The 26,757-nt window shown below is 39.5% G+C and overlaps 1 protein-coding gene across 5 annotated transcripts in view; it reads left to right on the forward strand.

The window, feature by feature from the left end:
• The window catches only part of NCK1 (NCK adaptor protein 1), a 69,404-nt gene that overhangs the window by 14,371 nt on the left and 28,276 nt on the right, over nt 1-26,757 (forward strand). For 2 of the 5 annotated variants that reach the window (XM_075201540.1, XM_075201539.1), the window contains exons 2-4: nt 7,225-7,300; nt 15,711-15,755; nt 22,932-23,170. In XM_075201540.1, the coding sequence (XP_075057641.1) occupies nt 15,745-15,755; nt 22,932-23,170 (250 nt within the window). In that variant the 5' untranslated portion in view covers nt 7,225-7,300; nt 15,711-15,744. The remainder of the gene's footprint in view (nt 1-7,224; nt 7,301-15,710; nt 15,756-22,931; nt 23,171-26,757) is intronic. The other 3 variants (XM_075201543.1, XM_075201542.1, XM_075201544.1) reach the window with 2 other exon arrangements.

Raw genomic sequence — 26,757 nt, forward strand, 5'->3', positions numbered from 1 at the left:
TCATTCTATCCCCCACTCATTAATCACAACCTCCTTGGCTCCTTGGAAAGAATAATGCAGCAGCCTGCTCCCGTGGCACAGATAAGTACTTGTATAATACATATACGAAGACTGAGCACATTTTTATCCGTTGCTTTGATTCCGCTTCTTTGCTTTAGATGTCCTGAGTCTGCACAGGTTTCCTTGTACGCAATATCCACTATTCTTGGTAGGGATGGGGTAGAAGTTACGGGGAGGGGGGCTGCTCCTAAAGTTTAGCAAAATCAGTCCAGAATTAAGATTATGTAGCAGACAATCTTATCTCTGGAAAGATCACACTGCATAGTACAAGTTACTGGTACAAGATAAGTGTATCTCATGATATTGGACCTTTAAAATTAACCCACCAGTGCCAGAACAATGGAGTGTTTTTAGAGAATATAAGACCCTTCATTTCATCACCAGTGAAGGTAATCTTATCTGTTGAGATCTCAGTACTGCTCTATTTGTGGCTAGAAATGTAATCAGACATGCTGATATATTGGATTGACTGACATTGGTAGGAGCACTCGGTCATTAGCTGACTTTGCTACATCGGAGTCTGCAACTTGCACTTTTCCTCTGAATAATGGCCCATAAATGACCATTTGACAATTCAGTTGAATGATCTGCTTGTGACAGGCCAGCATTAAATTGTGAAGAAATAGAAATAAGTAGTCTTGCTCCACAAAGCAGTGTCATTTGTGTACTAGGAGTTGTTGGTCACTGCCAGCCTTAGAGTATTAGATTTCTGCTGCAGACTCTGCCCATAATTAACTGCCTCATTGTCATTTGATTAAGAAAAGCAGTCTTGTTTGTTTTACAACTTTAAGAATGCTTACACTGCAAATGCCACGTAACACAAACCGTATTTCAGAAACATTTTGTCATTATGTGCAATAAGAAACAGCTGTTACAGTCGCCACTCAGACGAACAGTAAACCTGCAATTCCAGTTAATACAATATTACGTCCTCTTGCAACATGGACAAATATGTAGAGATGTCCCCCCATTCCGTGACCGTGCTTGTTAGTTGCATTTACATTTGCTATGCCACAGAGTGCTAGATATTGCCATCAGCTATTTCAGATTGAAGCCACGTTAAATGTTCATTAGGCAATTTCGTCATTGTGCAAAAAATAGCCTGAAATTGAGGTGTGACATCACCAAATCAACTTTCCTGAATGATTAACGTTTATTCACGTGAATGTTATCAGTGCTCTTGTATAAGACATAGGCCAGAGGGCTTTATCCATGGGCTAAAGCTTCTGTTGCAGTAAGCTCCTATAGTAGGGTTTTGTGTTAACCACCTTGTGTTTTCTAAGGGCTTTTCCTATGTAATATGTTGGTATGCACACTCATTAATGAATGTGATTGTGTCCGGGGTTGGAACATTTTACAGAAACCTAAAACATACCTAATGAGGCATGTCAGTCTTCATGCAGGAAGTTGTGAAACAGTGAGCCATGTGAGGCCATTCCCACAAATGTGCAGGATCACATATTGCACGTGCTCTTGCGTAATTCTACGTGCCACTGACAGCTGGTGGGTATGATGACTGTGGAAGAAACGTTTAGCATGTTATATACAGTGTTCAAACGGGATGCTCTGTTTGTACAGGCAGTCATACTCACTTTACCATATGATGCCACCAGTGACTTCCTATAGAAGTCAGACTTGCAGGGTTGAAGGTGTTAAGATGTTCAAGTATCTGGTGAACGCAAATTTGCTCTAATGCTCTAACGTTCTAACGTTTCTAGTAACTTAGCTGTTGGCTGATCGTCACATTTTCTTCATTTTTTTTTTCCTTGTGTTTGCACAAAAGATTAGAAATTTGCACAGATTTTTCAGAAAGCTTTTTTGTTTACAGTTAAGTGAACTTAAATAAAATATATTAAGAAATGAATAGCCTTAATAAGAGTAAATGGTTTATGGTGTGTTGATCGAAGATGTGTTTCCTGCTGCTAATAAACTCCAGACTGAGTGAAGTCAGACTTCTTGCTGAGATTAATATCCACGTGTCCATGATGAAACCATTTCCAATGAACGTTTATTATTTTTGGTTTGCAGCTGTAAAAATTGACTTCTAGTTACACTGGACATTTTCCCATAATATAGAAGAAAATAATGCATCGGATCCCAAATACAAAACAGTTTACAAAAACACTTTCCTTTTTGTGTTAAAGTACTTTTTACATAGTTCCCTGTGCGCAATTTCTGTGGGGGAAGGGGGAACCAACTCTCCCACTTTAATAGTCAGGGGGCTGTGACAATGAGAGACAGCCACCTGTGGGTGAGCAGAACGGAGCACAGAGGACACCAAGACAATTCTCTATCCTGGTTTGCGCAAAGGTGACATAAGGGGACTATATTCTTTCACGTACACTACATTGGTAACAATGTAAAAAAAGCTATATATATCTATATTTGTCACCATAGTTTATGAATGAATCTTTAATGTGAATGGACATAGTGAGCAGCTTGATGGATGGTATATTTATTTTGCCTGCCCTTTAAGCTCATTTACCAAAGTAAATACAATATCTGATCACTTACAGTCATTAAGCTGTCAAATTAAATCAAATCATAAAACTGGGATGTCCATGTGACATTATTTTGTAAGATGTATTTGCATAGTGCCAGAATACTCACCAGTGCGGTCCGGTTGGCTTATTTTACTTTATATCTCACTTTGCTTTCCAAATACAATAAAATAATGTAGTGTAGTATTTGTCCATTTACATCAATTTTATTAATCTTGGTTTAAGCAAAAATCAAAGCATGTGTAATTGGTGGCTTTTATTTAAAGTGAAAAATATAACATTTTCAACTTAATGAAATAGCAATTACTTGTTATGTTCGTTTTATTTAATGTCTGATTTTAAATAGTGGTAGAGATAACGGGATAAATCTGTTTTGCATAGCATACACTATGAGATCTATCAGGTTCGGGAAGCCACACCCCTGATGAAGTCTAAGTGACAAAATGCACAGGTTTGCCTTTGTGCTGCTGGTGTGGTTGGAATGCACTGCAAGCACAGCAGAGGGTGAGTGCATAGAGATCTGCTGAAGTGTCTTGACCACTGCAGGCATGCTCGCCGCCAGAGGTGGGCAGAGTTGTTGGGCACCATATTGGCACAGACGGGTAGATGCTGTGAGTTAATGTCAAGTAAATGTCCGGCACTGCTGCTAAGCTCCAGGGAAAATTTTACGCTGCTAGTACATGTTTCGGGTACTGTTGGTATGTGTTGTGAAAACGCACTTCTAACAAGTTTGTACATCGGCACGTACGTTTGGCACAAGGTTACCCCCCCCCCCCCCCCCCCCCCCCGTAGAAGTTTGTGGTTTGTAACCTTTGAACAAGTATGTCCAGCCGTGCTTCCTTACAATTTAGAACAGTGGTGGACAACAGCTGGCCCATCGTGCCTTCTCCTGCATCCCCAGCTGGTTTCTCCCAATATGACTTATTAGCCTGCTAAGTTATAGAACGTAAAATAAGATTTAACAGGAGCAGTCTTCTGCGTGCTCTGCACAATGCAGGGAGGTAACATGGCATGCCAAAGGAGGTGGCAGTGGATTGTGCTGTATGTGCGCCCTCCTTCCTCTGCAGACTTCAGCTGTGAAAGTGTGGGTGTTCTGATGGGCACATGGGGGGGGGGGGTTTGGATTACATATGGGCATCTGAGTGCATTTTGTGGTAAGTGAGAGGTCAAGTGTCTGGTGGAATTTTAAAATAGAGGAGCAAGTGGGGGCATTTTTGAATGAGCGATGGGTTTTGAAGGTTGGAGTGCCCCACAAGTATATCGGGTTGCCCATCACTATTGGCCTTCCCTCTGCTTGTTGTGGCTTGTACACATCTTTGAAATGCAGGACTTTAATTTCTTTCGGTATATGTTTAATCTTATGATTACTGACAAGTGCTTGCCCTCCAGTTCAATGTAAACGATTATATGAAATTGCTCATTGTTTAATGACTTCTTATCATAGTGTTCTAATCTACAAAGAAGGCAATGGTTAGAACATATTTGCTCCATTGTAATATAATACATTTTTCATTTTTAGTTTTGGCTTTTGTTTCTGCAGTGATAGATCACAAAGAAAGCATTTGTTTTTTTATTAAGCTGCTTTAAAAGGTATAAATTGATTGTTTGGTGTGTGAGGTATCCCACACAAACAGCCCCAGCTACAGGACATGAAAGCTTGTGCAGCTAACCCTTTAAATGTCCGTCCATCCATCCATACTAAATATTTCAATAGTTTCCCCCCCCTATCCCCACACCATTTTTCAGAGTCACATGACCAGATGTCTGGGACCTCTTCCTTTTGAGTGATACCTGTGAAGTGCAAATCTGGTATATCCTACCAACTTGTTTATCGCAGGTTTACACTGGAAGGCCTGTGGAGAGAAAGAAGTCTCTTGTGTTTCCTTCGTGTGATATTTGTGAAACTTATTAAAACTTGTTTTTCACCTCCATTATCCAGGGAGCACTGCGAGTTAACAAAGCTCAATAAGAAATATGGTCAAATCCTGCATGTCATGATTTGAGGTCCTCAGGCAAAGTTCTGATGTTTTTGCAGATTCTGACAATTTGGCAAATGCTGCAATTTCCCAATACTGCATTATAAATCCAGACATGCACAACACAATGGAATGTTACATGCAGTTACTAGCGTGTGATGACACCGGAATATGTTATAGATCCTTTAGAATGGCATTGTGTGGTAGAATGGATGGTGGTTCATCATAGGCTGTCCTAGTGTTAGATATGCCTGATTGTATGATGATGGCGAGTGTAGTGCAGTAACTTCATGCTTCTTACTATTTCGGGGTAACATGGCGAGCTTTGAAATTGTGACTGTAATACATTATTTTTATTGCTAAATTGGAGGCTTAATTCGTTATGTCTTTATACAGCTCCCTCTATTTCAACCTGACTATTGTTAAGAGTACAGAAAGATTGCTACACGCACTGGGTAATGTAGCTTGTATAAGTGACATTATGCAACTAGCTAGGTTAGATATTGCAGCATGTCTTTCTTTATATTTAAGTTTTGTAATGAGTGCAGAAACCATGCAATTCTGGTTTGAGCTGTTCTCTGTCCAGTCTCTCTTTACCAGAGTGAGGAAATAGATACAGAGGAGAGACCAAGATAAAGTGTCTACCAAACACATGATGATGGTGGACACACCTGAAAATGGACCCCCCTGTTTGTATTGCTTCCACATAAGTCCAGTGTTACAGGAAGACCCTGCTCGTGCAGACGTCCATTTAACATTATACCTGGTGACCTCCATCTCCATAAAATAAGTGCAGCAGTATAGTGCAAAAGAATATGAGCCTTGCTGTACAAATCCCAATCTAATGCCTCTTGTGGAATGACCTTTCTCCCAGTGTGCAAGTTTTAAAGCTCTACACCGTTTCATTTGCAGTTTTGCTTTTCATTAGTTAAACTAAACACAATTTTTAAATATTTATTTTAAGATTTATTTTATAAACTTAGTATTTATTAAACTTAATATTTGAAAACCAAAATAAACAGGCAAATAGTGAGAATATGAGCAAAGGTGATAATCATAAGACAAGAAATGGTGCCACACACTATAGTGCTGAATGCCTCTCTATGCCAAATATAGACGTATGAGGAAGGGAAGGGCAACTAATGACTGCGGTCCCTGCAGGCCTGAGGTAGATGAATGTATCATAAGTAATATCAACAAAAATATGTGAGTGAAAATATGTAAATGCTACCAAGGAAGGTGACAGTCCGGTAGTGGCAGTTGGAGGAATAAATTGGTATTGTAGTAACAAAGGTTACACGTGAAAACGTTTATGGGATATTCTGTTTAGGTTAGCAGATATTTTCTCCATAGTGACCATATGCTATTCTTTATTATGCACATGTTGTAAGGAGGGGCCAATGTCTAGCGATAAGTCATCTGGCTGCATTGAGAATCTGGACTGATTTTGTCAGAGGGTTTATCTAGGCCCTCGAACGCTCCAATATGTTTTTTCACCCTGCCCCATCCTTCATCCCATGTATTCTACTTCTAAACTGCAGGTAGAAGTTCATTATGTTCTTATGAGATTTATCTAGAGTGCAGACTTGATGGGTTGGCGGATAGCTGAAGTGATCATGGAGCTCCGTTCATGATTCCCAGCTATGTGAGAACAGTCTCCTGGCATTTATACAAAGAGAGAACCTACAAACAGATTGTATTTTCAGATTAACTGTCTCATTTATTTAAGATCAATAAAATAATGTAATCTTTTTTTTTTTTTTTTATTTAAATGTCCTTTGTTTATTTTAGAGGTTCTTCCTATTTTCAAAATAATTGCTTTCTATTCCCTTGAAGTATAATTTGGTGGGATTCCCACCCCAGGACCCTCCGTCATCTCTTGTATTGAGCAGGGTCCCAACTCTGACAGTCTGTCAGCAATTGTAAATGAGATGGATGATGGTTTGGGACCCTCACTAAAGCATTGTTTGAGTAAAGATAGATTGCATTTAATGTTTTAAAAAGGAAGCCACCATTTTATTTTACTATTCGTTCAGTAAGACATATTTTAATGTTTTGGTTTTTGTTTTTTTTTTGTTTTTTCTGTGCAAAGAGCCTTATTTATCTGCATATTTGTATTTAGTGTATGTAGAACTCTCATATGGCTTCAATATCATCCATCCTTTCCAGTGAAACTGCCTTTCAGAGGCCACATTGTTACAAACAATGGAACGTTACTTGATTTACTTAACCAAGTGAAGAGTTTCCCATCTTCTGAGAATGTAAAGCTATTAGTTTATGCATTATTTAAAAAGTACTATGCTTTTTCCTGGATTATTTATTTTTTGTTCGCTGTGGTTAACAACAAGACTGTCCAAAAGCAACAACAATAACACCTCTACCTTGATCATGTAAAGGCTATGGTGAAAGACATGGATACACCGATTAGTGGAATAACAGTTGAATTAGGGCATTAGATTATACTTAGAATATAAAGGTGAAAAACCCTGTTAACAATTGTTTTTGTGAAACCTTTCCAGATCCAGAACTACCCTTAATATTGGCATGGAGTATTGTGTGAAATGCATTTAATGTGTAATTTTTGACTACAATAGAAGTTTTACAGATTGAGCTTTAATCTCATGGAGGATTGTTTGTATGTTCACAGAATCATAGCAACATATTTGTTTTTTGTTCTTTTTCTACAGATGGATTTACAGTGTTTGTAAATAAAGGAGTCTTTTGCTTCTCTCCACGCCGTTGACCATATTTTCACTGTTTAAGGTATTTAAACACACATCCTGGTACTATAAATATTTTGTTTTGTTAAAGCAGCGTTATCACACACTAAAAAGATTTAATGAGCCATTTGCAGCTTCACCCGGGATCATGTATTGTTGTGTGAGCGGGAGGACCAATCACAGACTGCTACTGCAGGTTGGGGTTGGCCCGCCTTATCACACCCATTCCTTTCCCTGGCTGTCCGAGAAAACATAGGAGCTACGGGAAACTTGATACTCTGGGTGTCATATTCATTATCAGATCCCAAAGACAAACACAGGATTTGTAGAGGGTGGTTTCCACAACACGCCGCCAGTGGGCGTGACCAGCATGCATGGGGGCGTGGCTATAATTTTAGACAGTGCTTGGCTGCTCTCCAACTCTTCCAATCCCCATAATATACATGGGCAATGCTGCATGTACTACTGTTAGGTGCATGTAGCCCTCCCTTTTCAAGCAGAGCTGTGTGAAGCGAGAGCAGGGTCCAGCACCTCAATTATACAGTGCTTTAGGCTTAGAGCGGGGGTTTCCAGGCACTAGGAACCCCCCCTCCCCTCTGTTTGCCTATGGATCCCTATGACCTCTAATTCTGAGGCTAGTTGTTGAGTTTGTAGGAGGTGGGTAAGCGGTCATTATTTATTTTTGTTTGCATGATGCACCCCTATCACAAACAAATGGAAAAAGAGTGGATAGACAGCATTATATACAACAGAGGCAACCTGTCTCCCCTGTTATGGAACTACTGTGCTGGGACTTGTAGTTCCATTGTAGCTGGATAGTGACAGGGTGCCGTCTCTCATATCTATCTGACACACTCACTCCTTAGTGTTTGGTCTGGTTGAACTATATGTTTTTACTTCCTCCTCAGTCTATTGTTTGTCGCTGACCACTGCAGCACAGTTATATCCTAAATTAAACAGGGGCACTTAATCTAATTGTATTACATCGTGCTTCTGAAGTTTGAAGCTTGTGAAATAATCAAGGAGGGGAGCTACATGTTCTGTACAATGAATACATCAATACACACACTTTTTTATTAAATCAGCTTGTGGATACAAGGAAGTAATGGTCAACATGTAAATTAGAGAGAAACTATGGCTGCCTCAAAATATAGATGGTCTTGCAAATGTCCTAAAGTTATTTGTGTGCATTCAACTAGATTTAGTCTGTGCTATGTAGTTCTAGAATAAATCCAACATTGGTGCAGCCTAAGTAAAATCCTAATTGCAGTGTACATTTATTAAAACACACTTTTTTACATAGATTCGCCAGTAATAAGCAACAGGGGGGCCTAGAGCCACGAGACTTCACCTGTGGCCCCAGCTCCTTCCTGGAATTGTTTGTTATAGCTTGTAACACGTGTTTAAAACCCCTGCTAGTTTATTACATATAAGTGTCTTTCTTTGATTTAAATGTATTTTCAATTTTGGTTGAGATTAAGGGTAATGTGCAGTTAGTGTTTCAGGTTGCCCACCACTGCCTTATTCATTATTTAAAAGCTTTTAAACATCTTATTGAAGAAATAGTAACAGAATAACTGAAGACCTTTCCAACAAATTCCTCACCAACGCCGTGAGTGTGTGTATATATAATATATTCATTCTACTAGCAGCAGTATTGGTCTCCTTGCTTTTGAGTTTCTCTAGTAGCAGTTTTCTTAAATTGTGATTGCAGCTGTGATGATGCTGATCATGTTAAGATCTTAGAAGATATATTTATATTTCTAACTTACATTTTTTAAATATTCTACACTGTATATCAACAGAAAGGAGTTTCCTGTACGTGATATTTGCTGAGTTCCTTATGGAGAGATAAAATAGACAGATATACGTGGAATGTAATAAACTGTCACTGTGTTTACATTCAGACCTGAATTTCTAGCATTGTTGTCATGTAATTAGTGAGTACAGAGCATAGACCACTCCTTGAAGTATGAGCAAGTAATATGTAAGACTTACTGGTATGTTATTAGCGCTTTTAACTTGTAACATGTTTTGCTGAGTCCAGTCGTCCTTTTTTTTTCTTGGTATTTCTCCTATGTTCAGCTGTAGATGTAGTGCGTTAAGAGTGCACTGTACATATTCCCGTTGCATGCCATTACATGGTTAAAAAAAAAGATACATGTCAATCAAGTGTTGCCTTTCATAAATTGCAACTGTGTTGTAATTGGTCCACAGGAAGGAAAACAAAATCTCCAGTGCAGCACTTGTCAATTTAACCTCACAGAATTAGAAAAAAACCTCTCACAAATATAGTAATCACCCCCCATAATATCCTGTTCTGATTATTTATATATTTAAAGTGTGGTATTTTACTTTAACTTCTTCGTATACATTCCAAGATTCTATTATTCACCTTTGCAGCTGCTTCTCCCCTTTATCAGTCCTCTTCCATCTCCTGTTTTCCTATTTAATATGTAATTAGTATAGTTATTACCAAGACCTAACTGTTCACAACCCTAATCTACCAAAATATTTTTGTATCAAGTTACTCTTCTAGCCAGCATTGGTACACCTAAATAGCTTAGTGTCATCAGCAATTATGGATACCTTGCTTTTTAGACCATCTACAACAGTGATGGGCTAGATCCGGCCCACTTAGAGGTTCTATCCGGCCCGCCAATATTCTAAAAAATTTCATTCAAATATGCATAAAATTATTAGGGCCGACCCTGTGTGTCAGAACCTTCATTTTTATGCCTTCCCAGCTATTTCCTCCATTACACTTCATCCTCCTTCCTAAAAGGACACTTCGTATGTCAATCACTCAAACACTTGCCCGTCCCCTAATGGCTGAAAGTCATGTGAGAAGAGATGGGTTTGGCTATATACTAAGACGGATTTCGATTGGCTGCTGTGTTGTCAGTTATACCACTTTCATACTGCCGCCCCGGCAATATCCCGGGTTAACAGGGCAGTATAGATAAGAAGATTCCCGGGACGGGCGGGTTCATACTGCACCTGCAAAAAAAAAAAGTGTAAAAAATGATTTTAATTAATAAAAAATACATAACAAATGTTTACTTTACTTATTTTCAGCCAGCGGTGTCTCCGGTGCGTTGCCGGCTGTCAGGGGGACCTCTGGGTACTAAAATGACGTCATTTCTAATGGACTACACTCATTTTAGTACCCAGAGGTAACCCTGACAACCCTGAAAATAAGTAAAGTAAACATTTGTTATGTATTTTTTATTAATTAAAATCATTTTTTTTTACATTGACATTTTTTTTTTTTACAGTATGAATGGTGAGACCCGGGAATTACCCCTCGCAAAATCCCGGGTCTAAGTCCTGGGATTTTAGACCCAGGATTTTGGGGTTGGACTATTTCAGCGTGCCCCTGCAAAAACCCGGGTTTTTGGTGCAGTATGAATGGGGTATTAGTGGCTCACCATAAAGACGGATTTGCAACAACCTGCTAAAATAAGTGTTGTGTCCGTACGATCGCTGCACTTATAGAGGTAACACTGCTGTATAACACCCTCCCGTCCCATTCAAAAAATTTGTATTATATATTTAGATATTTGAGTTTTTTAATAAATTATATTGGCCCGCTCCTGAAAAAGTTTGCCCATCACTGATCTACAAGGTCAACATTCAATTTTTAAGAACAAGGCCCAATAGTGAAACTTGTCCACAGTGAGTTATGGGTGGCGTATAACCTGTTCCATTTATAACTACCTTTTGTTGGTTTCCAAGATCCAGTTTCAAGCTTACCTTCTCAAAAAAAAAAAAAAAAAAAGTAATCCTATTTGTTACGCATTACTGGTCCTTTATGAAACTATACCAACACTTATTTTCTACAGTATGTTTTAGAACTGCATACCTTCCTTTAATTTACTCGCAACAGATGTCAAGCTCACAGGTCTGTAATTTCTTTGTACTGATTGTGATCCCTTTTCAAAGATTGGTTCCATATCTGCTTTCTGCCAGTCTTGTGGCATTGATCTGGTGATGATGGAGACCACAAATGTAAGAAATAGTGATCTGTATGTTGTTATACTATATTATATTTGTTTATCTCGGTCATGTGACTGATCTTTAAGATTGTTTTGGTGTAACTGAACCGCTTCATGTGTTTGACAAGTAACATTTAATGGTATGCATAGACTATTGCTATGCAACCTTCTTCCTAACATATCTCCCCTTCTCTGAGCTCTGTTTTCACTGTTACATCCTCCCCCCCCCCCCCCTCTGCCATCACATGACATGCCATGTTAAGAGCCTGTGTCTGGCAGCCATACTTGTTATCTCTCCAGAGTGATTTTGAAAAGGAGATGAGTTGCAGGAAGATGAAGGTGAAAATGATGCATGCTTAAAATGTACTTAACTTACTAATTAAAGAGAGAACAAAACATGTGAGTAAAAATAAAATAAACCTGAGCAGTAAATATATGAACTATTGCAGGGCATGAGCTGTTAGTAGACTCTCATATGATTGGAATGTAGGGGTTTTCTTTCATTTGTGGCAGTCTGTTCCTGGTCCTGCATACCTCTTATACTAACTTAGTAGCTCTCATAACATCCCTAATACAGTGCACATCTATTAAACACTGGCCCTGGAAAATCTTTTATACACTGCTGGACATCTAGTGGGGAAACTGCAACAATAGAAGATGGTAAATATGGTGCAGTTTGGCCACGGTGAACGCATTGTTACATAGATGTAGAGATCCTTAGCTGTCATGTCGTTTTTTGGTTTTTTTTTTTGTTTTTTTTTTATTTGGATATGGGACCTTTTAGCAGTATTTCTACACTATTAAATGTTTTGTTTTCACATTTTATACTTAGAAAATTTTCTATAAAAAAATGCTGTATAAGAAAAAAAATGAATTTCTCTTTCATGCCTCTTTGAAGATAATGTGAACTATAATCCAATTAATAGCTCCTTTTAATTTATCATACTGTCTAATTTGATCATAGATTTGAAATGAGATGGCACGAGCTGACTTGAGTTTACAGTAACTTCTTCTGTAATCTCTTCTAAGAAATATAATGTGTATGGAGAATGTACAAGTAATCAAGTGAAGCAGTTATTTCCTGTTGCCCTTACCAGAAAAAAAAACTTCACAAAAAAGAGAACTGGATAGGAGCCGGGTTCTGTCGCTGTTGGAAGGAAACACTTGGGGGGGTATTCAATTGTTAGCGAGATCCCCGGATAAACGAGCGCTCAAAATATATTCGCGTTAATACGGTAATATGCACGTAAATACAGTTAATACGGTAGTTTACTCGCTGAATTTCATCTCGCAGCTCCCTGAGCTGTGAGATGAAATTCAGCGAGTAATTACCGTATTAACGCTAATATTTTTAGAGCGCTCGTTTTCCGGGGATCTCGCTAACAATTAAATACCCCCCTTGGTGTAGTCTTAGTGTGGAATGCAGGCCATGCCCATAGTGTGGCGAATGCCTCTCCTCTATCACATCTTCCTGCTTTTATTTGAGTAATGTGTAAGTGCAGGTGCATGATGAAGCATTTGTGAACCCAGTTTTCATTTTACTTTGCACCTGCGTTTTGGGTGATGCTAGCATGGCAGAAGGTGGGAGTTCCTGTGGTTAAACACTTATTTCATTCTATCTCGCTTTGTAGACTGTGAAGGTCTCCTAGCTGCAGTTTGCAAGCTCAGGTAATACATAAATGTACATAAACATACTTGTCTTCGCTCGTGCAAAGCCCAGATTCAATGTCTATAATCGTCCAGTGGAGAAGATTGTCTCTCTTGCTTTTTCAGCATGGTTTACAGTTCTGTCCTGTTACAGCCATCTCGGTACCCGCCAACTCTGCAAGGGTGTGGGTAAGGCTAGATTTGTACTTTTTGATTTCTACTTTTGGATTTGCATAATCCAGTCACCCATGTGCATATATAGTGATATTCTATCAGCACACACTTCTGGAGGGGGGATTGGTAAACGGATGAGGTTTTCATTGAACAAAGGAGTAGGAGAAGTGGTAATGGAAGTTTTTAAATGACTGAGAAAAGAAAAATTTTTCTATTGTGACTTCTGATAAAGATGTTGTCGAACTGTTTCTATTAGTAGTTCACAGCCTGTGTGATGTCAGACACCTGCCAATATCTGATGTCAGTAATTCATTTTTGTGACTCGGCGCTGTCAGAATTGTCTGGTGAAATGGAAGTGAATTACAGAAGAGCAATTTTGCAGGTATTTGTGCTATGCTGGTCATGTTTTTGGGAGTTATAGCAGCAAAAAAGGTTCTATACATCTGTGCTGGGGTTTCTGGGATCCTTTCTTATAGCTCTCGTTACATGTCGTGGTTTCAAAATTTCCTTCTTTGGTAACAGCTGGGAAATTTGCAGAAAAGAAATTGACAATGAAGCAAATCCTGAAAATGATATATTTTGGTGTTCTCGAGGACCAGCGTTGAAGAATACGGATCTAGAATGAAGCTGCAGAACTTTTTATAAGTAAAAGATAATAATAATGGTAGAACAGAATTGGGTTACCTGCTTCTGCAGCATGCGTTGTGGGCTACTGGCTGACAAGTCGTGCTGAGGCTTGTTGAACAACAAGCTTTAGGTCATTTGAAACGGGGCTAAGAATTTGCTTTTCTCTGACACACCTTTTTTTTGTTTTCCCAACAATTTTTAGAGATGCTCGCAATAGTCAATGTATCGTTAGTGTAAAATTATTTCCATTATATCATTTTGAAATGTTAGTCAGCAAAACCACTGTTTCCTGAGAAGGAAGGGGCAAATAATTTTTTTTATTTTTTTTTTGTGTGTAAATTCTGCCTTCAATCCATTTTTCCAGGGATAATGTCAGTGATGGTGGTAGTGCTAAAATTCTTGTTGAAAATAGTTTTGTGCTTATTTATATTTGCAAATTAATTCGTGCACAGTAAATGTCTTTCGACAACCTGCAGAGTGTCAACAAAACCTATTTTTGGGTTCTGTATAATCTTCCCAGTTTGGTAATTTAGCATTCGTTAAATGTCTCGTATTCTACTTTATGTGAATTCTCGCCACCTGGTGGTTGTGAAGAAAAGTTATTTAACGTTTTACTATGTAGACACTGAGTGCTGTATATAATTGTTGCGTGGGCTATGTACATATACATATTTGTGTGTAGTAATACCTAGTTAAACGGATGGGGCTTATCAGAAAGTGCTTGTGTTTGGGGAGAATAAATGTCTCCTGGAATACTTTATACTTCTCTAAACTAGGACACGTTACATGATTACATTTTCATCCTTTCATTGTGGCAACAAATTCTATAAGCAGATAACTTTATTCAGACATATGGAGCTCTGTCCAATTGGGAATAAAAATGTACATACTTTTAGGTGGACACACTAATACCTTTGACAAAATTAGCTCTAAAGCGAACAGTATTTGGGTTGTGAGAGGAAACCCCAGCTCCTTGAGGAGATTCACACTATATACAAAGGGCATGTTTCCATCTTTCACGGTCTCCTCATTCCAACTGTATAATGCCAGTAGCTGCATAGAAATACCAATGGCTGTGTTGTTGGTGGCTGGTAGCAGCCACACACACTTTCCCCGCCACCAGCTACACTTGTTGTTCTGTGGCTTTATACATCCACTGTTCACCACACTTCTAGAGTTGTAAACCAAATTAGGCAGGGCCATTTGTGCCTTCTGTTTGAAGTCATTGTATGTTTGTATCATGATCCCTCTTAATGTACAGCGCTACATAATATGTTGGCACTTTATAAATAAAAGATGATGATAATTAGTAATAGCACCATGTTTGAGGTCAAACCCATAAAGCAGAGGCACCAATGCTAACTGCTGTGCCACTGTGTGCTGTCCAAATAAACTAATTTTGTTTAAACAAATAATTGACAATTTCTTTATTTTGGTGTACACTGGCTTGTAAGTTAGGACGCAGTAAAGCTGAGCACACACCTATGCAATTATCCTGCAGATCACACAATTCATGAGCAGGACATAGCGATGCAGCCTTCTGGTTTACAGTGTAAGGCAATGAGATGTCTGAAGTGAACCGTAATGCATACATAGTGAGGCTTGTCTTCTACCCTGCCAATGTTATGATATAGGGTGGACAAATGAACTGCAAAATTCTTAATAAAACTTTTATAGTGCCCCAGTCTCCTTTACACAGTGGAGACAACCACTTTGTGCACTGAAGCCTTCATGAGAATTAGTTATTTGTGTCTCGGTGATGTCATTAGTTCCTAGTGAACTGATAGGCTGCGTGTTCATGGCACACAATGAAACTAGTATAGTTTAACTGTTCAATTGTAATCATTGAGCTATTTCACTGCAGCTTAATAAACATTGTTTTTTCTTCTATTTTTTTTTAAAAAAAAAAATATTCCTCAATCCATTAAGATGAATCTTAACGGATTGAAGTAGTGTTGCGTATTTTGTTCAGTTGAAGATTATTTATCCTTACCGTTTTCTTTGTAGGTGGTCTTTTGAATTTGAAAGTGTGGAAGATTTGATGTGGCGAAGGTATGCGTTTTATTGCTCTGCAGTCTATTCTGGTTAAACATATCCATAGAGACTGACTAATGTATAGCAAGACTACAAATATATTTTGAAGATTTACCATTCATCCTGACAACATTGGGTGACTGACCATCAGTTTCATGATTTGGAATCTGCAGTGTCTTTGAACCTATGGATGTTGTGTTTTGCCTGTAAAAATTGAAGAGGGCATGGGCACCTTTTAGTCTGACCGATTTTATTTAGTTTAATACTTTTCTCTATAATGATTTTAACAGCTGCGGTATTAAGTTTACTTTTATCATTGTCAACAGTTACCTTGATTAAGAAAACATTGACTAAAAAATGAGTGTAGGGCTGGTTAGTGTCTTGGGGCCCAAAGTTTTCTAATTAAGAGTTATCTGGTAGTAAAATAGTGCTCAGCAGCTCCAGCACCAACAATGTATGCATGGTTTGCAAATATTTAATCACAGAACTGATTGCTCTGAATCTCTGATCCTGGCTCTAACTTGGATATATTTGTCCAGGTCTGGGTTACCAGCAAGTGATATAACTGCTCAGGTTGGTTATTCCCCCCCCTTCATCATTGAAAGACCCAGACACATTTGTGTTGGATTTTGTTTTCTAATGAGAAATGGAATGCAGGGTGCTGGGAAGAGTGTCCTGTACTTTATACCACTAAACACCCACATTTACTAGTTAATCCTTAGTTCAAATTGATGTAATAAAAACAGATCTGTTTAAAATAAAATTCCTGTTTCCTTTTGAACAAGGAGGAAAAGGGCCCTGTATGCAAGCTTATAATCTATAGCAGGGTAGGCAACAGTTTTGTCTGTGGGTGCCAGACGTTGAATATTACAAGCCAAAAAAATGTTGAGTGTCGCCAGCATTACAACATATACACACGTTTACAAAAGTAATAGATATGTACTAAACGTGTTGGCGGCTTTCCTGACCTTTTTTTTTTCTTTTTTTTTTTGAAGCTAGATTGCTCAGGTCAGTTGATAATTTGTAGTCTGGAGACACATCGTTTGGTATTTTAGGATACAAGTTGGCTTATTTCACTTTAGCACCCTGGTTTCCAATATACTAATGTCAATTTGACACACTACATCTCATGTCACTAATGCATCAGATTTCACAACATTCATTTTACTCGTGGCCACCGGGTTCTCTTTGTATCATCCTTAGATCAATACTAATCAAAGTGGTCTAAAGAGTTAGTTATCAAAGCTTTATATGAAATGTAAGATTTGCCCTTAAAAATACACCCTATAGTTAGGACTTGCCAATGCTTCATACTGCCAAGTTTTATCATTCATTGATAAATATAATTGTATCATCACACAAAGAAACTGTATGAGTACGGCCGGGTCATGTCCTGCTGTCAGTATGCCTGATCTCGTAGTGCCCACACATACACAGATCTGGGGATCATGTCACACCTCCCCTATGCTGGACAGTGACCACCAGGAATCTCACACTCCAGAGGACACCCCAGATAGCAGCCTTACTGTCCTCCAGAGATGAAATCTTCCACCCCCCCCCCCCCCCCCCCCAGTCTCCCTACTTCTCATGGTGGTGTTGAGCAGTTTCCTGATGACAATAATGTATGGGGTATAGAAAGAGGCTACATGTCTGACCTCTCTAGATGGGTGGTAATTAGGCAGACATGGGTTACATAGCAAACCTACATACACATTCAGGGTACACTGGACAAATGGATTCACAGTAGTGGGGTATTTGTTAAACATTTACCATCATAAAGGAATACATGATTCAGAGTAGCCCTGCTCTAGTGTTTTACACCACATTAGGGGTGTAATTTGGTTCTCAATGACACTACACATTTCTGCAAACTTTTTATGCTTTTCCTATTTTCTGTCTTTCATTACAATGATAATGATGGCTTTGATATTTTGTTGAGAGAGCGCATCCAATGTTCTATCTGTTGAAATCACTGTTTGTAGATAATTATTGGTGACCTAATTTAACAAACACTGCTTCAATGCTTGAAGGCCTCCTTTCATCTTATGTCCATGAGTAATTGATTTGTGCCCTTCTAAGGCCTATTTTTTTGTCCTTTCTATTATGGGTTAATTTGGGTCAACGAAAATACTACTAGTACAGTATTTTCTGGAATTCTTGAGGGTTTTTTTAAAAAAAACAAAACATTTAGCACAATTTTTTCTGTTATTTGGAGGAACATGCATAAAATTGTTAAAAATGACCCATAATCATCATCGTTTATTTATATAGCGCCACTAATTCTGCAGCACTGTACAGAGAACTCAATCACCTCAGTCCCTGCCCCATTGGAGCTTACAGTCTAAATTCCCTACCACACACAGAGACTAGGGTCAATTTGATAGCAGCCAATTAACCTAGTAGCATGTTTTTGGAGTGTGGGAGGAAACCGGAGCACCCGGAGGAAACCCACGCAAACACAGGGAGAACAGATGCCTTATCTGTGTGGAGTTTGTATGTTCTCCCTGTGTTTGCGTGGGTCGGGAATTGAACTCATGACCCCAGTGCTGTGAGGCAGAAGTGCTAACCACTTAGCCACCATGCTGCCCCATGTCTCTACCCACACTGCTTCTGGTATTCCCTTTCTCAAAACAAGTATATCTGTGTTCCTCATAGTAATTGTAGGAGGAAACTCCCCGGGATAGTTTCTGTGTGTGACACATGCACCAAACAGCTGCAGTTATTTACTTTATTCTTTCTGTTGAGTCTTTTTGAGTATCTGCTGTCCAGATAAATGTTCCCATATTGTTGTTGTTTTTACTCTACTTGTAACTGTTAATCTGCTATGGTAAGACAATGTAACTAGACACAGCGGTGCTTCAAGTGGAGTGGAAGTTTTGTATAGATTTAATTGTTTACTTACAGCTTTATATTCCCAGATTCACTGGCAGGTGGTTGTTTAGTGTGCAGCGTTTCATTAGTTAGGTTATATGTCCAGACAATTCATTTTTGGTCTAGTTTAATTTTTTTTCCCTCCAACAGCTCTCTCCGGAAACTAGTTACTGTGGGGTTTCCTTCCTGGGATGCTCCCATTTGCCAGAGAACCCTGCTGCTACCTCTGCTAGGTATATACTCCGAGCGTGGAGAATATTTAAAGTGCCTGGGCTAACAATAGATCCAGGGGAAGGGTGACTTCAGCTAGGTTAAATGTAGGATAGTAGTGCAATTTAAATGTAATGATAACTGAAGTTCTGTGACTTTCAGATGTGACCCAGTTGTCTTCCTGTGGGATAACTGGATGGTGAGGGGGTCATAACTAACATGCTGCGATTATTACATGGCCTAATACAGCCGTTCAGTGGCTTTCACTGATCTCTGAACCAGTACAGTGTAATGTTTGATGTGGTATGATATAAGTTTGACATGTAGGTTTATAGGTAAACATCAGTGTTTGGGGAATAATAACCAGAATAAGTATATGGTATTATGTCTGATATAACGGGTTAGTGATATTAGTGCAGGAAGTGGGTGACAGTTCAGTGTGTAGTATTTTTGTGATTGGTAGTGGGGGATTCTGTGTTGTAAGTAGTGTTGTGTGATATTGGATATATTTGTGTGTAAAAGTGACTGTTCGCACCACATAACAGGGAAGCGCTTTCTAGGAGCTGGGCCCTGCACAACAGTCACTTGGGGCATGACTTGGCATTTACAAGAACTGTCACTTAGCTCTCAAGTTATGTGGGAGCAGGGCTAGGTAGTAGTATTATTTTAAGTACTGTATAGGGGAGACAGGAAGCAGGAGTGAATGGGGAAAGATGCCTTTTTTTTTTATACTCTGTGGTAGATTCAATTATTCCTGAGAACATCGCGACTGTGCATTTTTACTGGTAGTATGGTAAAAATATACACTTATTTTTGCTAAAAAATCTGTGGATATTTCACTAAAAACACTTTGCGTGTATGATTTGCTAACTGAATCTGTGTGCTAGCATACCTCCCAGCATTTTAGATGGCAAAACTGGATTAAAATATACTCTTGCTCTACCAAAAGCAACACCCAGATCTACAAACTACGCACATATTATCTCAAAGCCACATGCTTTTACAAGTAGGCCATGCACTGGCACTAGAATCAGGACTGTTCCACCAGATCGGGACTATTGGGAGGTTTGTATTGATTGTGTGGGGAGGGAGCAGTTACATGTCACAGCAAATTACTCCTTTGCAGAGCAAGTGCTCTCTAGCTGGATGTACCGGAAGCTAATTTACCCAATGTGATTAAATATTATCGGATCAGTTCTAGTCTGTCTTCTGATTGGTACTAGCTTCATTCAGGTATAGCATACATTTGCACCAAACTGTACAGTTACTTCTTGGGGAATTTGCAGTGGTGTGCTGCTAAACAAGGACCTCACTGATTCCAGTGTAACAGCTGGAAGCCACAATAAATTGCTGTGTTCTGCTGTGTAGGTGATGATTGTTTTCCCCTTTTGCAAACCTTGGCATTTAATTGCCTGATTTTTCCATAGAGGAGGTAGAGTCCCTGGCTCTAGTAAGATGCAAAGAGCTTCTCCAGATACTGCCTCTAGCATTAGAGCAGGTGTTGGAGAATGTCACTGAATCTAAAGCCTATGTTTTTGCATATAAGAAGATTTTGTTTTTGGTTCATCCAGCTCTTCACTGGCTAGTTTTAACTAGTGTGTATGAGGCTTTAAAGGATAACGCCACCCAACTAAAGTTAGACATGCTTATCTTCCAGCACTGTTTGCTGGAGCTGCCTGGGTCCCTGATCGTTCTAACTATCCCATGCCACACTCCACTTTCCCCTTCTCGCTCGGCATGTCTGAAACAAAGCCAGGTTGTGTTGATGCACTGCTACCAGTCAGCTGAATCCAGAGTTCACTTGGGAGGGGCAATGATACCTGTTCGGCAAGTGGAATGAAGTGTGGGGAACAGAGAATGGGGGCCCGAATAGATAAGATCAACTGAGCGTTAACATGTGTGGGGTTTTTTATTTTTTTATTTTGTTTGTATGGAGGTATCCTTTAACTATGGAGTGGCTCATTTTCTTCACACATGTTATCAGATAATATTTTGTGTTGCTGCATAATTTCATTAATGTTAAGTTTGTTGTTACTTGAAAATGAGCACAATGTGCTCACATCCTAGACTATGTCCATTTCATTACAATTTTGAAATATGTGCTGTATTGTTAAAGCAAGACTACATTCAGTTCAAAGAATGGAGTGCTGCTCAGCCACCTCTACTCTGTGTATGGGCTTCATTGCAGACAGAACAGTGTGCAATTGCATTTCTTTGAAACAAACTTGATACATTGTGTTTTTTCCCCTCTACATTACTGCATTGCTCAACTTGTGGTTTAGGTTCTTCCAGCACACTGTCTTACTTCCTTAAGATATCTATCCACATGTTGTGAAAATATTCTTAGAAAATTGTGGAGGTTAAGCAATCTGGAAAGTGAAGCAGGGACTGTAGGTCATTGGTCGTATTATATATTTTGTTTACTGCAGAGTAAAATTACACCTCACATAGCATGTTAGAAATTGTCTGTATAAGGACTTCTGCCCTCTGTATTTCATATAGAACTACATAGGCTTCTATCCTATTTATCGTGCACTATGTGAGTGTGTGGTTCAAGTGTCTATACATCTATACAACAGAGATGTGCAGCCAGAGTCTGGGTGATGCTGATGGGCTAATACTTCCATATAGTGGCATGGTGCAGGAGCCATGATGGGCAGTTAGAGTTGTACACAATGGCCGGGGACGCTGCCAGCATCCTTTGCAACGCAGTGGCTTCTGTCCCCAGTAAGTGTCGCAAGACGGTTGTCTCAGGTTTGACATATTGAGAGAAAAAATAGGAGGTCCGGGGGCTCTAACAACCGGAGGGCACTCTAACACGGGAGAAATCCTAGGAAACCTGTGACCGTTTTTGGAGGGTGGGGTGTTATAGCCAAGGTAAACCATTACCAAGTTCTCAGCATAATAATAAGGTCCTTTTGAGTATACCAATGTTAATAAATATTTATATAAAGCCTACTCAAGTTTTTTTCGCTATAGTAATTGTTAGGCTTATTTTGTTAATTTGGTGACGATGGCAATTCCTTCCAGATATAAAATTTTAATAGTGCCCTTAGTTACACAGCAAATTTGAGAACCTCTGCCCCACTTCCCGAGACAGCTATTTTCAGTAATGTCTGATTAGCCTCAGAAACAGGAAACTTAGACACTTGTATTTCACTGCAAACAATGCTAAGAAGAAAACGGGCTGGTTACTCCTCCCTTCCAACAAACTGGGTCCCTCGCTGAAATCCTGGGATAGGGCAAGGCAGACAAGCGTACCGCTCAGTAACCCTCTCCACCCATATAACAAGGGCCCCAGGTGCTAAAGGGGAAAGGGCCCCTACAGATGAGCATGGTTATAGTCATCAAAATATATTAACGCCTGGCTTAGAACTATGTAGTTTAAGTAATGCCCATACTGAAAGAAGAATGTATGAGGTTAAAGAAAAAGCCCCTGTTTATTTTTATTTTTTTTATTCTACTTCCTTTTATGTAATACATTTTTAATGTTGGAGGTTTAAACTTGCTATACATTATTGGTTGTCTATCTCTCCACTGCCACCCCCACCCCCACCTTCTTTTAATAAATACTTTCTACTTCCCTACCTAAATAAAGCAATGAAACGATGACCCAATATTTCTAAGAACGCGGCCACCAATTCACTAGGAAGTAATGACATCAGCAAAGTTCCGAAGACTTCTGCGTTTTCAGTAATTCCTAGTGAACGGACAGGTTGCATCCTTAGAAATATTTGTTCAGCCCGCAAAATTGTTGCCTGCACTCTATGGTGACACACATACTTTAACAAAATCTTTCCAGGTACCCTGTTATCTGTGTTCCATTAGGCCCTGTAGCCCCTTGGTCAGTGGTGTTTTTTGTATATTATTTAATAGCCCAAAGTGCTCCTTGAGTCTCTGATACCCATTGGGGTACATGTGCCACAGATTGAGAACCTAGATTGTAGAGCAGTACTTTCCGATACTGCAGCAATATTGTTTCCAGTGCTCCTCAAAGCTGTGCTTTGTGGAATTTATTAAGCAGGGAATATACAGCTCATGACCTACATGTTCAGCTCTATGCATATGTATGATACAGACACTGCAGATTATTTTCTGTGTGCCCCATTACAGTTCCATCAAGATGACAACAGAAGAGGTGGTTGTGGTGGCTAAGTTTGACTATGTGGCCCAGCAAGATCAGGAACTTGATATAAAAAAGAATGAGCGGCTCTTGCTCCTGGACGACTCAAAATCCTGGTGGCGTGTGCGCAATTCCATGAACAAAACCGGCTTTGTGCCTTCAAACTACGTAGAGAGAAAAAACAGCGCCCGGAAGGCCTCCATTGTGAAAAACTTGAAGGACACGTTGGGTGAGTCCAACCATTGATAATCACGTTGTTTTATTATTACACTCTGTTCGTACAGTGGCAAACAATTAATAAAATGATTGCTCTGCTCTGGTATTTGCAACCATAAAAATGCAATTTTAAACAATTGAGGGAAAAATTTAGGTCCAGAACTAAAAAAACAAAAGAATAAACACTGATGTACATAAATCTAATACTGAAAGATGAATACATGACATTTACTGCCACATACCAAGCCAGACTTTCCATGATGATGCAGACAAAGCAATTGCTCATTTTGTGCGTTAGTAAGGCTGGATCATCTTTCCCTATTACGAAGTGGTAATAGTCCGTATGCTAACGCTGTATGTTGCTTCCCATCGCTATTACTACCTGCTCAAAGAAACCCACTTACATGCATGTTGTAGCTTGAATTAAAATACCTTTGGCCATATACATGGTTGGGTCCTTTTAACTGGCCAGCATGGAGAACAGTTGACTTGTCACTAAGCACTTCCATATGGCTGCTATCAGCATCCAGTGACTACTGTACTTTGCGCTACATGCTGGTGACCAAGGGACATGTAACAAGTCCAGGCTGTGATTGAGATCAGATCGTTCTGTTCTGCTGACATCTGACCACATTTGTCAGTGTCTCCCATGTGCCTGCTTTTTTCTAAATCCTAATCTCACAGGGACAGTAAATGACAACGTAGGATGTGAACGATTCTCTGTTCTTGATGACAGTTTTAGGAATGACCTTTGTACATGTTCATAAAATCTGATTTGTGTGTAAAATTGGATGTCACATACTTATTTTTGTTAAACACTGTCTAAACCAAATGTATATAATTCAAAAGTGAAGACCTGGGGGTATGTTTACTAAACTGTGGGTTAGTAACTGAGATGTTGCCTATAACAACCAATCAGATCCTAGTTATCATTTATTTAGTACATGTTACAAAATGACAGAATCTGATTGGTTGCTGAAGTCTAACAAGCTATAAAATGACTCCCAGAAATGTTAAACTTAAGTAATCTTTTTTGCTCTGAGTACCTAAGTCTAGGTATCGCTGGGGACAGCCTGTAGTGTAACTGTATTTTGATTATTTTTCTTCCTTTACTGTAACATAGGTGTCCGCAAGATAATCTGATTGTATCCTAATGGGACTAGGTATGGCTGAAAGTCTCTCTAATGGCAACTTTGACAGCTACCAGTCCTCAAGTAACCCCAATTTTCAGAGCATTTCCTTAATTGTGGATAAGTTAAATCTGATTGTGACCGGATGGGCTTACTTCACCACCCAGTCTGTAGGGGGATGGAGGGATGTTCTTCCTGCACAGTTTATCTTGGTGTCTTTCTCACAGTCGGTAACTGATTGTTACTGACCACTCACTCCTACTGATGTCACCTTGCTATAAGACACTCGCCGACTGCGAATGCCAACTGCGCAATAGTTGTAGGAGAATTCGGCTGCCATCACTGGACTTCTTTGCGGCATTCAGAACTGCTTACTTTTGTGGTAGCTGGTATAGCTGCTGCAAAGCCTCTTTGCTGTGGGCTGGCTGGTACGTCTTGACCACTTACTATGGATCAGGATTGCTGGGTAGCGGGCAGAGTGACACAGACGCTGGCTTCAACACAGGACAGACAGGTAATGGATTAGAGCGGCGGTTCCCAAAGTGTGCGCCGCGGCTCCCAGTGGTGCCGCGGCGCTGTCAGTGGGGTGCCGCCGGCCAGCCCTAGAAAAAAGAAAGCCAACAAAAACTTACCAATCCGCGCGGCGCTAGGACCCTGCAGCCTCCTCTCTCCCGCAGCTGTCACTGAATATCGACGTCAGTGACAGCTGCGCGAGAGAGGAGGCTGCAGGGTCCTAGCGCCGCGCGGATTGGTAAGTTTGTTTGCTTTCTTTTTTTCTATAGCTGGCGCCTGGCGCGGGGCGGAGGAGGGGGGACAGAGGGCAGTGTGCCTGGAGGCAGAGGGGGCATTTTTGCATACAACTAAATAAGTATTTCTGTCGTGACCTAAATACTTATTACAATTTTTTTACCCAACTACTTCTAAAACAGGACTGCTTTGTAATTATTTTGGCGGGGTGCCTTGAAAAAATTTGGAGACTCTAAGGGTGCCGCGAACTGCAAAAGTTTGGGAACCACTGGATTAAAATGTAAGCTCTTATTTGTTGGTCACAGGATACAGCAGGTAATAGTCACAGGCAGAATCTTCAACCAGTGAATATTTATTGCTCAAGAGTCACCAGATTTTGGTACTGGTGATCATCCAGAATTCTGATGACAAAATTATATATTACGTGGTCAAACAGAGCTCCTTTTATACAGATTCTAAAACACATGCTGTCAAGGGGTAGCCCCGCCCCCTGATCCGACCAGGCCCCGAAATGTCTGATATCACATCAGATGATTTAACATCCGGTTGTGATATTTCTCTGGATGTGGAGTTAATGCAATTTAACTTACAAAATTCACATTAATTTGTGATTTTCTAAAACTTGCTGTTGGCATTATTCATCTAGTTTGTCTGTCTTTTTAACAAGACAGGACACAGGTAACTATCCCCTTTCTGGGCTTTCAGGCTGAAGAGACCTGTTGGCTACTGAGATAAAAATGTCCAACATGAGATTAACATGGGGTCCTTTCTTCAGACAGCTGCAAAAACACGTCTTCACACACACGCCTATTGCATCAGGAATCAATATGTTTCTAATATACAAAGATAACACAGTATTAAAATCAGAACATTTGCAATGATATAAATTAGCGCACTGTGCTAATAATTTAAATACATTTATACAATAAGTTATAAGTGATCCAGCCACGCTGATTTTACTGGGTTAGTTATTAGTCAACTTGTTGCCACATATGGGAATCCCCATAACATGTCCTTTTTGCGGGTAAAGCAGAGTGGAGAAAGCCTGTTGTGGTTTAGTGTGGCTGTTTTTGTATGTGTGTTATGTTGGTGCTCTCCAGATGAATTACTGTACAACAGTCCTGTGAAGGCGCTAGAGAACCATTTATGTACAGGATATTGAGGTATGTGTTGCTGTGATGTACCAAGCCGTGAATCATCCCAAAGAAACCTGTGATGTTATGGACAGTAGGATTTAGGAGTTTGGTTAGTGCTTGCATACATTATACAGGTGCATTTTTCTGTCCTCTGTATTTGTCAAGAAATTGTAATCCCCTAAAAAAAAAAAAAAGTTCCTAAATGAACAGGGTTTATAATGTCCTGTGTCTAGTCTTTGGCACACTTAAACCAAAACAGGTATCCAGCCTTCTCTTCATGGTGCACCATTAATCTGCCGGTATCCTATTTAGAACAGCACAATATTGTATACAATGCTTATATTAGTACAACATGGTGCAAGGATCTGGACATGCAAGTGTTAGGAGATTCTCAGGCAAATTTTGGGGTTCTTTAACCCCTTCATGACTGAGTGGATGATCTTTGTGACCAGATCACATTTCATCATTTTGCTGTGTTTTTAAACTTTTTTTTTTTTTTTTTTTTTTTTACCTTTAGTGAATCTTTTGCTATTTTCTGTTTAGAGAGAGATTTGGTTTTTTAGTAGCATCTTGATATTTTTATTTAA

This window comes from Mixophyes fleayi, chromosome 3 (genome assembly GCF_038048845.1).
Source record: "Mixophyes fleayi isolate aMixFle1 chromosome 3, aMixFle1.hap1, whole genome shotgun sequence".
NCBI lineage: Eukaryota > Metazoa > Chordata > Amphibia > Anura > Limnodynastidae > Mixophyes > Mixophyes fleayi.